Source organism: Tiliqua scincoides, chromosome 1 (assembly GCF_035046505.1).
Source record: "Tiliqua scincoides isolate rTilSci1 chromosome 1, rTilSci1.hap2, whole genome shotgun sequence".
Classification (NCBI taxonomy): Eukaryota; Metazoa; Chordata; class Lepidosauria; order Squamata; family Scincidae; genus Tiliqua; species Tiliqua scincoides.
In genome coordinates this window covers 43,684,318-43,698,875 of record NC_089821.1, presented here as the reverse complement: position 1 = coordinate 43,698,875, position 14,558 = coordinate 43,684,318, and the positions used below count along the sequence as shown (strand labels likewise).

At 42.3% G+C, this 14,558-nt stretch overlaps 1 protein-coding gene across 1 annotated transcript in view; it reads right to left on the bottom strand.

The window, feature by feature from the left end:
• Positions 1–14,558, bottom strand: part of KIAA1549L (KIAA1549 like) — a 183,637-nt gene that overhangs the window by 17,859 nt on the left and 151,220 nt on the right. The window contains exons 15-17 of the mRNA XM_066610104.1: positions 14,295–14,512; positions 4,187–4,316; positions 592–939 (exon numbers count right to left, since the gene is read on the bottom strand). Coding sequence (XP_066466201.1) covers positions 592–939; positions 4,187–4,316; positions 14,295–14,512 — 696 coding nt within the window. The remainder of the gene's footprint in view (positions 1–591; positions 940–4,186; positions 4,317–14,294; positions 14,513–14,558) is intronic.

Sequence of the window (14,558 nt, the reverse complement as noted above, 5' to 3'; positions counted from 1 at the left end):
ACAAAAAACTCACCCTCTTCACTTGGCAGTAGATGAATAGATCCCACTCATCTAAATCTTGCAAACAACCATAATGTGAATTTGGTGTGAGCAATTCTGTATTTAGGCTCTTAATTGGTTAACATATGTCTATCTCATCTCATCTCATCATGTCTGACAAGTCTTGGTTTGCTTTCATTTTAAAGTTATTCAAACTGTAGTCTCACTTTCTTGAGCCAAGACAATGACAAGACAAGAAGCAATTAATATGGATATATAATTGCCAATATAGTCACACTATTCAGACACTGAGAGATGCTGCTCTGAAAGCCAAACTGAACTATACAGTGTTCATGCTAAATGGAGTTGACAAATCCCTGAACCTGGATTTGGTAAAGTCAACTTGGGTGATTCTTCCCAAAATAATATAACTTGCACAACTCAGTACAAGCATAGAATCACTACATGAAATATGCAACGTGAATAATCAAAAGAGAAGTAGGTCCTGCATTCATACACACATCATGTGCTAGAACGTGAATCTTTCTAACAGATTTGAATCATATACACGCAGTATTGCCAGAACAGTTCTGCATATAAGCGGACACTTACAGGTCTTGGTAAACTGTACTGATACACTTCTGGTCTATAGGTAGGCACCCACTGTATTCCCCCTCTGGGTCGAGACATGGTACCAGGAGCACTGGTCACAACTTCTGAGTATGGCAACTGCTGGGGAGAACTGTAAGAGTCTTGCTGCCTGCCCTGTCCTCCATGGCCTGCTGAGGCCAGACTAAAGGCTTCTTCCAACAACATGTGCATTTGTTGTCTGACTTCATCAATGGATGGCTGAGAACTTAGAGTGGATGTCTCTGAATGGCCTTTCGCTTGGGCTCTGGTATAATTTCGGGGTTCATTGACACGGTCAACGTTTGTTTCTTCTATCATTTCTGGTTCAGTCTGTTGGACAAAGAAAGAACATTTTAGTGGAGACGCTCCATTGTATAGACCTTTGGGGGCCAAATTAGACATTACCAGAAATGCATAACATGGCCCAGTGGGGTTTTCTCTTTTTTAAAACATACTTGCCAATGGAGATATAAAATGGAGCAAAACAGTAATGTTTCCACTCTGTATTCCCTTTCCCCCATCTCATGTGTGCTACTATAAATGGGGAAAAAAGATTTCATTGGAAGCCAATTGAAACTTTTTTCAATTTTAAAGAGCACGTGAGGGAAATGATCAGAAGTGGAACCATGCCAGAGGCAAATTCCCCCCACAACCCTGCTTTGTTTGGCTGATGTCCTGAAGGCTGCAAGCCTTCTGGAGTCAGTCCAATGGAATTTTTGAGTCCTGCCTGCCCTCCCATGAACAATCTGAGATTAGCTGGTTGCTCTTTCAGTGGGCCTGATAGGAATTTTTTGTCACCAGCCTGATTGGCCTGGCTGATGATTTTTTTGCCTATCCCAGACGGGTGTGGTAGTGTGTTGGATTTTATGTTTATTTATGTTTATTCGCCTTTGGTCACTTGGGCAGGTGGCGTGCGGGCAGGATGGCGAGGGCAGCAGGGAATCCAGCATACATTCTGAGGTCAGGACGGTCAGGGGGTGACCCAGATCTGCTCAGACGATACTTGTCTGGGTTGCTAAGGCTGGCTGGTAAGCCCTCTGGCTGGATTGGGCAGAGGCCAACCGCTGGCATGGCCTTTGAGGTTTCTGCTCATCCAGCTGCCTCAACCCTTAGGGGTTGATGCTGATAACCTCTCTCAAGTGATGATCGACTTAGAGCCACAATGCGATGCCCTTGTAGCCCGGGGGAGGTAGACAGCTAGCACCATTTCCAAATTAGTAGCATGTTTTAGATTGTTTATGCCCTGCTACAGATTTTCTGACTGTATTAATCAAGTAACCCTTTATGCCTTTGTCTGGCATGCTCATTTTGGAGGTGCAAGGGTAAAGGATTAGATGCTATGATCTTAATCCACCTTTACTGTCTGTGTTATTTGTGAATGGAAGACAGAAGAACAAACTGCTACCTCAGTTGGAATCATACCATGACAGCCTTACAAAGAGGGAGCATGGTCCAGTAAATGCCCACCAAGTCACACAGCCATGTTAGCACACAGCACTTCATAAAAGGCTGCAAAGAGATAATGGTAAAGAACTATGGGTGGCAATTTCCCTATTTTTATTTACAAGCATATCCAAGTCTGGTGCAATGTAAGCTATTTTTATTATTTTTAAAAGTTATCTGGAGTGAAGATTTATCTGGAATGTCTGGATTTAAAGTGTTTTTTTCCTACTTCAAATGTTTTTTGTTCTAATAAAGCTAGATTTTTAAATAATTTGATCAACATTGTTTTGCTTGCCAGAAAACATATTGCTTATTTAAAAGGATTCTCAACAAAAACAGGTTGTTTTTTTAAATTTCTGCTGCTATGGAGCACACTGGAGCATAACAGACCATAATTCTAGTTACATGACATATTATGATTTATGAGTTCTGACAAGAAGTGTCGAAACATAGACAATCCGTTCGCAAACCTATTCTTGTGATATGGCAGGTTTCCTCACCTCATCAAAAGAACAAGTTATACTTCAATAGACAGCTAGGTTATTTATGACATCATGAACATTACAATACTTATTTTCCCTACTTTTGAGATTGCTCAGTGAATATGTTGACTCACTGTCCAGCAGCAGTGAAAACGGTCAATGCTTTGTCATGGACTATTAGGAAAGGGGTCAAAAAACAAAATAGCTCCCACAGAAATGGAAGACGCTCATGTAAAAAAAGAGGACCATTTTGTGTCATATATTTAAATACTACTCCATAGTCTCCTGGCACTATATAGCAGGGGTGTCAAACTCATTTTATACAGTGGTCCGAATATCATTTATGATGCCTGCTGAGGGCTGGAAGTGATGGTGTCATTTGGCAGGAAGTGATGTCATTAAACAGGTCAAAACCAGAAATAAGCACACTGTTCTTGTGTAGAAACTCATTAACTGCAATTGACAGAAGAGAAAATACACAAATCTTGATCATATTTCAAGATATGGGGGAGCCCAATTATCATGTGGGCCACCCTTTCAGCAGTGAGACCTCAGCATTGCTCAGCAGCTGAGAGCCTGAGGGCCAGATAAAAAGCCTCTGTGGGCCAGATCCAGCCCCTGGGGACTTATGTTTGACATCCCTGCTATATAGCATTCTGACATTTTATAGCAAACCTGAGATCCAGACTTGACAAGGAGCATGTTCCGGCCCTATACTATATATTTATATTGCTCCTATTCCACTTGAATTGTAGTGGCTTGAGCCAAAGGAACCCAGGAACTGCTGTCTGCTGAGACTATTGTTGCAAATTCACTGTCAGAGGTACTTAGCCCCTGCCTCCAAACTACCATTCCCAGGGAGTTTCTGGGGAGAGAAAATGAGTGTTAAAGCAGTTTATTTCTAGACATTGGAAATGCCCACAGACTAAGGCCCAAATTCTAACCAAATTTCCAGTGCTGACACAGCTGTGCCAGTGGGCATGAGCTGCATCCTGCAATTGGGTGGCAGTCATGGAGGCTTTCTCAAGGTAAGGGAATATTTGTTCTCTTACCTAGTGATTGCATTGTCCTTACCTCACTGCGGGAAAGTTGGTTAAGACTGTGCCCTAAAAGTTCATCATTTCATATGAACATAGCCCATCCCAAAACTGATGACTTCTCTGTTTGCTATGTAGTACAACAAAAGTGAGCAGATTGTTTTCTTCACTCCGACGTTAACATGACTGAACATAACAAGCATATGTTATTGCACTGCCCTGATTCTTAACTATGAATAGCACGTGCAAGTGGATATGAAGTTACCTTGTAAACTGCCACATAACCCGTGTTACGTATTCATTCTGTATGTGTGTGCATTTGTATTCATGTACAAAACAGAACTGACTTCAAGGACTGTCTTTCCAATGCCCTCTACCAAAATTCATTCAATTTGGATACATCTAAAATTAAACCTGAGGCCCCTACATTTGCATAAAATGAGCACCATCATGGCTCTGCAATCTTACTTCCGAATATCTTAAAAACCAAAGAGCTTAAGCTCACCTTCACAATAGGGACATGACTTTCCTAGGCCTAATTCAACATTTGTTATTCTTCTAAAACAACTTCCAGTCAATGAAATTGCTAAGCACACATGATTTGCAGACACCTACATCATATCCACTGTTGCGGATACCACGCCTTTGTCTCTCACGCGTAACCAGAAGGTCCATTTCAGTTTCCCCAGGACTTGGGCTGTTCAAAGACTGTCTACTTCGGTAAACAGAGTTCTTCATCTGCTGCCTGCGGAAGAGGAAATAGAATATTTAAATTAGAGCAAAACAGTACAAACAGTAGTACATTGCTCTAAATTTTATGGCACTTAATATGCTCTGAATTATAAAAAATTATAAAAAAAATAATTTCAAAATGTAAAATAATGTGTACAGGTACTTGCATGTGGTAGACACAGAGAGAGAGAGAGAGAGAGAGAGAGAGAGAGAGCTCTGCTGCACACTGGGGTTTATTAGACAGTCTGGTGGAGGGAGGGTATACAGATCAAGGTTCTTCACAAACAGAGTACAGGTTAAGACTAATTATTCATGTGGGTTCCGTTCTAAGCACTCACGTGGATGGCAAAAAACGCACTATAGCAAATCAATTTAAAAAAACAAAGTTTCTTTGCTCTGTTGATTTAAATACAGCCTTGCTGACCTTTGTGATGTAAAATAAGCGTCATTAAGAAGACAATCCATCAATCAGTCCTCCTCCAAGATCTTAGAAAGGCACTTCACTCAGCCCCTCCCTTCACCAATGCAAAGGGATCACCTTTCTTTCACATGCTCAGGAAAAGGGAGGGGTCGCCTGGAGAGAGAAGGATTGATGGATTGTCAGCCAGCTGCCCTCTTTCTCTCATTAAGGAGACTATTGCTGAACAGTTTTTTAAACTGATTTTAAAGGGGTACATTTTCCCCTTCTCCAGGGATCAGCACATTCCTTCTCATTTGCAGGGGTCATTCGTGTTGAGTCAAATCCGTGTATAAAAAATTCGTGTACAAAATAGGCTGGACCTGTACAGCCACAAAATGTCCATGATTTACACAGGTTGGTTCACCACCTATCATTCAGTTCACTATACTATGACAGAGCAAGGTAAGGTAAGCAAGGTATGATAGGTAAGGAGAAAAGTAAGGAGCTGAATTAATGCTTTCTGTGCAGTTTTGGAAACACATGATGGTGGCAATGCTTCACATTAGGTGCCTAATTCACATTAGGTGGATCATTTTGGGCAATCCCTGAGACAGAGGCTGTTGATAGAACAAAGTGCTCTGATAGCCCAGGAGGCTTGAATTTTTCCATCTTAGACATGGAAAGACAGTAATAAGGGGAACATGCTTCAGAGTGTCAGGATGCTTGCAGCTTTTGGATGTGTGCCTATGTTGCAAAAAAAACATGGTTTCTGTTACGTAATGTCTGAAGAGGTCCTAGTTATGCCAGAGCCTCAAAATTCCAACTCTTTTGCAAAATGTAAATTAGGTTCATTGTTACAGTCTTATTATTTAGTGCTTTAGTGGGAAGCTGAGAGTGCATCCTATGCGCTCACTTAGCTGGCACAGCCACTGTGGACTGGCCAAAGGTGTTGTGAGCACGCCGTAAAGCACATTAGCAGCACCCAGAGAGTAGGCACTACCAGCAGGTGAGGTCTGTGCAATCCCACCAATGCTGCATTCTGAGCCCCTGGCCACCAATGCAGACAAGTAAGGAGCCGAGGCTGGCAGAGATCCGAGTTGCCCCATTTGGCAGTCTGTGGCATTAATTGGGTTAAGGGGGAAATATCAAGTGAGCAAGGCAATGAAAGAAAATACGAGGAAAATACTAAGGCCTTGATAAAAGCAAACACTACAGCATTAATTTGCAGACCTCACTAGCAAAATCCATTTATTTAATCATATTACCATTTGCATAAGTTTATAGAACTTTTAAGAACTAGACTTTTCCACAAATGACAGAAATATAATCTTTAATACCATCTAGAACAGCAGGTCCTAAAGTCCTACATGAATGTTGGAACTGTAGGTAGGGCCTGGGCAAGGGGGTGTCCTGATGGCACTGCAGTAATTGTGATGCCACAGGAACCCAGGGGCTTTTCACCTTATCTGGGGGGGGGGGCATTGCACTAGCCCTGATGCTAGAAAACTGGAAGTGTGCTCCAATCTCCAAATTGAGCAATTTCTAGCATTGGCAAGGCGGGGGGGGGGGGGGGCTATGGGTCTCCCAGACCCACCCTGAGGCCAGCCCGACTCCCCAGGTAGGGCAAAAGCCCCTGATCTCAGGTCATCAGAGAAGGCCTTTTTGCAAGTGCCGCCACCCAAGGAGGTCCGGGGGCGGCTGCAAGAAATAGGGCCTTCTCGGTAGTGGCACCAACATTATGGAACTCCCTTCCCCTTGATTTGAGACTGGCTCCCTCTCTTGAGAGTTTTCGGCGAGGCCTGAAAACACTGTTGTTTAAACAAGCCTTCTGATTTCTGTCCTTCTCAACATTTTTATACATCTTTTAGTTTGTTACAGGCTTGATTCCTCGGTAACTTGCTCTTTTATTCTGTCTTTTAATCTGACTACTGTTTTTATGGCCTCTGTAATGTGTTTTTAAATGTTTGTTATGTATTAATGTTTTTAAAATCTGTTTTTTAATATGTTGTTAGCCGCCCTGGGTCCCGTTAGGGAGAAGGGCGGGATAAAAATAAAGTTTTATTATTATTATATTATTATTCCTGCTGCGTCACAATTGCTGTGGTGCTGTCGGGACATCCATTACTGGACCATTCCACATAAGAGAGAATGGTCCAGTTCTGGTTCCCTAAGGTGAGTTGTAACCCACCACTTTGGGAACCACTGATTTTTAGAACAATGCTTTTCCTTCAGGTCAGTAATGGCCAAACTAGACGTTGTAGTAGCACAACGAATTCTTTTAAAAATGTAAGTGGTTCCAATTTCCTACAAAACTGGGTGAGTGGTAGCCACTTAAAGGACATCATGGGCAAACCCTCCTCTTGCTGCTTGTGCTTTTCACCAGAAACTTCTTTCTCCCTGATGGTTTTCTCCATGTAGGGACAACTTCTGGTCTCCCTGACATAATAGGGGGGAAAAACTGCTGAAGACAAGCACATTTGATGAGGAAGGTATGAGTGATGGAATGATTTAGCACCTTTGCTTTCTACCTATGTTAAGGGCTACTGAGAGCTAGCACTGGGCCCAGGGCAAGATGCCTGACTGGGGCCTCCTTCCTAAATTTTCCTACAAACCAGTTTCCACATTTTTTAAGTAAGCTTTTAATGAACAGTTTTAACTTAGTATGAGCAAGTTTTAAACTAAATTTATCCATATGGGATGTGTATGTGCAACCTCCTGATTTTAGAAATGCGCTGTGTCAGAATGCCAGATGCAAGGGAGGGCACCAGGATGCAGGTCTCTTGTTATCTGTTGTGCTTCCTGGGGCATTTGGTGGGCCGCTGTGAGATACAGGAAGCTGGACAAGATGGGCCTATGGCCTGATCCAGTGGGTCTGTTCTTATGTTTTCTTCTACCGCAGCAAAGTCCTCATTTATTTTTTCTTCTTCTAAAAATGTACAGGCATTCCAGGACTGGCTTTCACTATCTTCTTCATTACTATGTGAAACAAACTCCAAGTGAAATAAACTTGCTTTGACTTTTTTTGCTCCCCCCCCTTTTCTTTCTCTTCTGTGCTCCAGACTTATGTTTGTACATCATACTGTTAATTTCACGTTCAAGTAATGCCAAAACACATGCAGACTTGATCCAAGGCCATGTGTTCTATACACACACTAAACTAGAAGAAGGGGTGTAGCTTACTACTGGAACCTAGGAATTCTGTAAACTATTACTGGGGTATAGTAGTTCTTGTCTACCGCCCCCTGTTTGAATCATACCAATATATGTTGGTACTTATGGAGAAGACCTGGGCTGCAATTCCACTACAGCTTTAATCCACTTTCAGTGTACTTCTATTCCCCTAACACAGGGTAACCAGATACAATGGAAGACAGAGTGTCAATACCATTGAATATAAGAGGGAATTTTGGCAGGTGCAGCTCAACAAATAAGGATTTAAAAAGTTGAACCTGCCAAAATTCCCTCTTCTATATAATGGTTAAAGGTATAGGCACTCTGTCCACCATTGTATCTGGTCACCATTATTGGGAAAATTTGGGTTATCCCAGAACAGATGGGCTTGAGAGAAAGGTGGAATGATAAAAACTTCACTGAGGCAAGGTGAATAGATAGATGGAAAAATTTAACAACTAGAAAAAGAAAAGATTTTAAGAACTTTAGCATGGAAAAAAAACCATAAACAGTGCAGTAATATACTTCCAGATAGAAACTCAAAAGATACCTAGCTACAAGTTTTCACTTATATTGCCTTCGGCAGCTGCCCAGGATGAAGTCTACAGGCAAGCAGGCCCAGGAATAGTGTGGTGCAGCTCAGGCTGTCAAGAGCCTTGCAGGCTGGATCAAAAGCTGGATCTCAAAAGCAAGAGCACTGCTAAAAAGTTGGATCTGAGGCACTTTCCTTCAAGACGATAAGTATTTCAGCTCTTTAAGACCTTAATTCAGCTCTCTTGTCAAGATCTGCTACTCTACGGCCCCGCAGGCTGGACCTGAGGGACTTTTATAGATCTTGCAAGTCTTCTTGCTGAGCCTGAGAAACTTAGGCTGCGTTCTTTTTTTAGCTTCTAGTGCTAGAAGGGTGCTTGGGTCATGTTCTTTTTTTAGGTTCTAGCATGCTAAACACACTATAATTTCTCCGAGCAAGCTTGGAGCTAGAAAAGATGGCTGCCACCATACTGACCTCACATTCCCCTATTTTCTATTAAAACAAATAAAGGAACCTGTCAGAACCATAGCAGCTTCCATAGTGCGTACAGTGTATTGTTACAACATGGCAACCTCCATACAATTAATTTCAAAGAGGGGACACATTTTTTAATCACAACTGGCATTGTTATTCATTCATTTATTTTATTTTATTTTTATACCACCCTTCCTCCAAGGAGCTCAGAGTGGTGTACATAGTTCCTCCACTCCTTTTATCCTCACAACAACCCTGTGAGATACGTGAGGCTGAGAGACAGTGACTGGCCCAGGGTCAGCCAAGAAGCTTCATGGCTGAGCAGGATTTGGACTCTACTATACACCAAAAAAAGGGGGTGTGTGGGTCACAACTAGTTTGTCTGAGCCACCTGGGTTTCCTTTAGCAATGTACATTTATTGCCCTGTTGGAACCTCCTGCCAACAGATCATTTGGTCCCATCTGTTTGCCGCTATGCTATGAACCAGGATGACATTGGCCAGTCTGTCCAATAATTCTGTCTCACTGCAGAGAACTGGACTAAATGACTGTCATGTCCACAGCTGCATGCACACAGCTGCCAGGGACAGATTGCTGTGAATGTTCAAATGAGGCAAGGTACCAGAAGCCTTTCAGCATCAAGTCTGGAGAAAAGCTTTGGCAGGATCTAATTCAGGAAAGGAGGCACGACAGAATCAGGGTATAGCAGGACAAACTGGTAAGGTGTAGGTAAAAACACACTCTGGAGCAGCAATTCCACTATAGTGCAAGGAAGCAAAAGGAAGTGTAAAGGACAGACAACCAAGCTGGTCTCAGAGAGAGAGAGAGAGAGAGAGAGAGAGAGAGAGAGAGAGAGAGAGAGAGAGAGCTCTCCCAGTGAAGGATAATCAAATTTTTCTCCAAATGCACTCTAAATAGCCTTTCTAACATTCCATTTGCAACCATCTGTAGGAGCCAGTAAGGACAAGTCCCATCTCTGTCTGCCCAGGAAAAGGAGGGTGCGACTGATATCAGTCTTACACTCGTATCTCTAAATAATTACACTCTGTTGAGATTATTTAGACAGACTCACACCCTTGACCTAATTGCAAAATCACTGGGGAGGAGGGAACCCGGAACGGTGCATATAACAAGCAGGCATTGTGAAATTGCCCTGAGATTTCCAATTAACTGATTTAAGAAAGATTCACTAATGAGAAGGGAGGTGTCAGCATTAACAACTGACACAAGCAAAGGTTAGTCAGTGTCTATAGGGAACGTAACAGTAGCGTTTGAAAGCACTGAACATGCAACAGAGAAGGCTCACAGGAATGTGCAGGACTGGGGATTTGGTCTTTGAACAACCCAAATTATTCAGTGCGGATGATTTGTAAATGTTTTTAGGGCACTGTTATACAAAAGTATGAATTTGTAAAGGACAGCTTGAATAATGCATTTGGTGACCGTTTATTTCTCCAGCTTACATTTTAAAGTACTAGAGACAGGAAGAACAGCAACTACAGCAGTCAAGAAGGCATAAAGAGGACCACTCTGGCCAGAGTACTAATGTCTTTATGAGTTAACCTGCAACTGTTGTATGAATAAGGACTGACTATGCAGAGTTTTGAGATCTACTGTAAGTGGTTTATTAAAACCTGAATATCAGCATTAAGTGAGCACCACAGAAACTCTTCTGGGGACAGTATCTCCAGGAGGAGAAAAAAAAGAGCTTCATTTTCAGCTCCTGTAGCCAATTATCTATTTTTGAATTTCCTTTTAACAGGCGCACAGCTTTCCATTTGTCCTCAACTGACAGTAGGGTCATTTTTAACTACTAGCCTAAAATGAACTCAACCCTGAACAATTTGCTTGCGCACGTATCTCACTTAACTCAGCTATATTTATAAGTTATGAATTGGGGGGGATTTTGATTAGAATAAGGCACTTGCTTTCTTTAAAATAATGAATAAAATCTTTAAAATCATGCCTCCAAAAACATATTCCACGGCCTCTCTCTGCATTGTTCACAAGCAAGCAAATTCCACTGTGGTTAATAAAATTTACTGGATCAATATTAAAGCTTCATGCAAAATATACTTTGAGGATTTCTTATTCCTTAGGTACCTCCTCACCTTCTAGTCATGATTTCAGCACTACATTACATCCACCGTGTACATTAATACAAAATTTGTGCCTGCTTCATTTATGTTCTTAAGATAGTCTATGCTAATAAAATAGGCTACTGTATAATTCAAAAGTTATCTTATCCTGTGCTGTGCATATGCATGACTTCCCCTACACAAGCCTCTGATGGCCCTAGCATGCCCAGCTATCACACCAGGTTTTTAAAAACCTGTCTGTTTTGCTGACCTCAATCACTCTAGAACAGTGATTTTCAACCTTTTTCATCTCATACCACATTGAGAAGGCACTGAAATAGCCAAAGCACACCATTGGTTTTTTGATAATTGACAAGGCACACCACCCTATTAACAGGGGGCTCACATTCCCAATGGCTCAATTAATAAATGTCCTTCCCCCAAACTCCTGTGGCACACCTGTAGACCATTTGCAGCACACCAATGTGCCATGGCACAGAGGTTGAAAATTGCTGCTCTAGAACTATGCTTCCCTAGCATATACTGTACTCTCTCATTTTTACCTCTCCAGGCATCAATACGCATAAAATGCTGCTGGCTCTCACAATTTATTATATTCCAGACATACTTTTTCTAGAAACTCTGTTCTGTAAAGCTTTGTTGTTGTTGTTTTCCATTTCCATTTTCTATTTGCCAATTCATCAGGAGCTATCAGGCACTGAAGGCTTTGACCTGGGAGTCCTGCAGATCAGACACTGACTCCCCACTTCAGGCAAGTCATAAGAACAGCCCTGCTGGATCAGGCCATAGCCCATCTAGTCCTGCTTCCTGTATCTCACAGTGGCCCATGAAATGCTCCAAGGAGCACAGAAGACAACAAGAGACCTGCATCCTGGTGCCATCCCTTGCATCTGGCATTCTAAGATAACCCACTTCTAAGAACAGGAGGTTGCACACACACATCATGGCTTGTAACCTGTGATGTGTATGTGCAACCTCCTGATTTTAGAGCCAGGGAACTTATGTAATCTTCCTTTGAAGTCAAGTGAATCTCAAGAACCAACAGCTAAAGTAAAAGTTCTAAGGCTTGCTGAATTCCTAAGTCTGAGCAACATGTTGCTGGGATGAGGAGGACTAACCAGTTCTCTTTTGAGCAGACTATTGCAAGGTAGCCTGTCTCCAGTCTTTATCCTTGCAGCCTAGTTCCAGCTTAAGTCCAGTTTGACAGCATTTTTCTGCCTCCAGTCTGCCTTCAATTCTGCCCACCACCACGATACCTGACTGGCCTGACAGAATAATTATTTTTACCCCAACCCCAACTGTCAAGGAACTTGCCCTACAGCTTGTGAACCCATACACGGATATGGCAAAAAACAGGTAGTTTATCTGTTGAGATTTCTAGGGGCACTGCAACACAGGCAGGTGCAGGAACCACTGTGAATAAGAGTACGTGGCATCCTCAGAAAAGGGCACCCTCAAGTACACCTGCATCGGACTCAGTGAAGAAGCCGCACTGTCACGCAGTGACCCCTTTCCGACTCGTCTTCCTAGACTTCCAAATAAAAGCTCAGTAAAATAGCAGGCTTGACACAGCACTGTGAGCAGTCATAACATACACATCAATGCAACTAAAGTTGTGTCACTTTATAAGACTCATGAGCGGGAGACATTTCTGAGAGTATTAGCTGATTTTAAAGTTAGAAGTGTTCTAATGACAGTGCTCTAGCTAATGAGCGGAGACACAGACACCTTCAAAGTCAGCCTGTTGTTACTACCTTTCTTTGTGATGCTGTGTCAATGAACGGTCTAATCCCATTTATAAAATATATCTATCCTCATAAGAAATGCTCACAACTTCACTGCTGTCAAACATATTCTTCTAACTTCGTATTTCCAAAATACAACTGCCTTGAGAAAATACTAACTGATCAGGGATTATAATGGCTAGTCAGTCAAGTTTAATCTGGATGCCTTATTTTATTTTAGGGACATGGCACAAGGAAGAAGATTCCTCTAAAGAAAATATGCTCAAGAAGCTTCCATAGTGTTGTTCTGCAGTTACTGAAAGAGTAGAGTAGAACTACATGAGGTGGTATTTATGTTACTACTACATCGAGCTATCTTCAAGAGATAGCTGGATATTTGTCTTCATGCACCAAGGCTGTGATCACTGCAAATATTTGATTGCCATTTTTGACTAATATGGGCAATACTGAAAGGATCGTTGTTATTTAGCATTTGAAAGCTCTACTGTCATCCACGTTTCTATTACAAACACTTCTGTATATAGAACAGCATACTTGGAGGCAGGTTGCCATCTAATTCCTTATACCAGAGGTTCTCAAACTGGGGTGTGTGGCAAAGCCCCACCCTGAGAAGCTCTACCTCTGTCCACTTAAGGGATGGGGGAAAGGAAAGGCAGCAGTATCGTGCTGCTGCCGGGGCTGATCAGGGGTGATTTTCACTTACCTGAGCTAGCTCCTGCCTCCTGGGGGTGTAGGGAGCCCTGCAGAAGCCTCTACAGGGCCCCCCAAGCCTCTAAAAAAGTAAAAAGAAAAAACCACAATCGAAACCCACTGTTTCCAATCAAAAACAGTAAGTAGGTTCCAACTTTTTTTTTCCTCTTTCAGAGGTTTCAGGAGCCCTGCAGAATCCTCTGCAGGACTACCCATACCCCAAGGAGGCAGGAGCTGGCTCAGGTAAATGAAAATCACCCAATCAGCCCTGGCAGCAGTACGATCCTGTGGATTGTGCTGCTGCCTTTGCCCAGCCCCCGCACACACTTACTTCAGTTCTCACTCCCCAGAGGTCTTTGAGAACCAAAGCCTTATACTGAGAAAGTAGTAAATTTTTTGTTTGAATCAACAAAAAATAAAACATTAGCCATAAAGCCGTTATTGTTTTCCATTTGTTTTCTTTTACTCATGTTACTGCTTTATGCTCTTATAAAGAAAGTCCCAATCACCTTGAGGGAACAACAAGGAAAGATGACACACAAGAACACAGGTTCTTTACGGGTTACAAGCCATGATGTGTATGTGCAACCTCCTGATTTTAGAAATGGGCTATGTCAGAATGCTAGATGCAAGAGAGGGTACCAGGATGAGGTCTCTTGTTATCTGGTGTGCTCCCTGGGGCATTTGGTGGGCCGCTGTGAGATACAGGAAGCTGGACCAGATGGGCCTATGGCCTGATCCAGTGGGGCTGTTCTTATGTTCTTAACACCTTCTTCATAAAGTAAGGAACTTGTCACATATTACCATTTCACCATACAATACTTAGGTAGCATTTCTTCACACTCCTTGAGCCCAATCCACACACACACACACCTCTCACCTGTTTTTTGGCTCAACAAATGGAGAGGATCCATCTGTATCAGGGTCTAAAATGCGATCTATTTCATTTTGTGCTTTCTCATACATCTTTTTCCTTTCTGCCATGGCTTTGTTGTTATCAACTTGGGGAAAATCGTAATAGCCTTTCCGCTTGGCTTTCAGCCGCAGTTTGTTGCGATAGTGCTCTATATCAGATTTCTGCTTCAATGCTTTGTTAACCTGATAGTAAGAAAAAAAAATTAAAGGACAGTATCAAACTAAACTG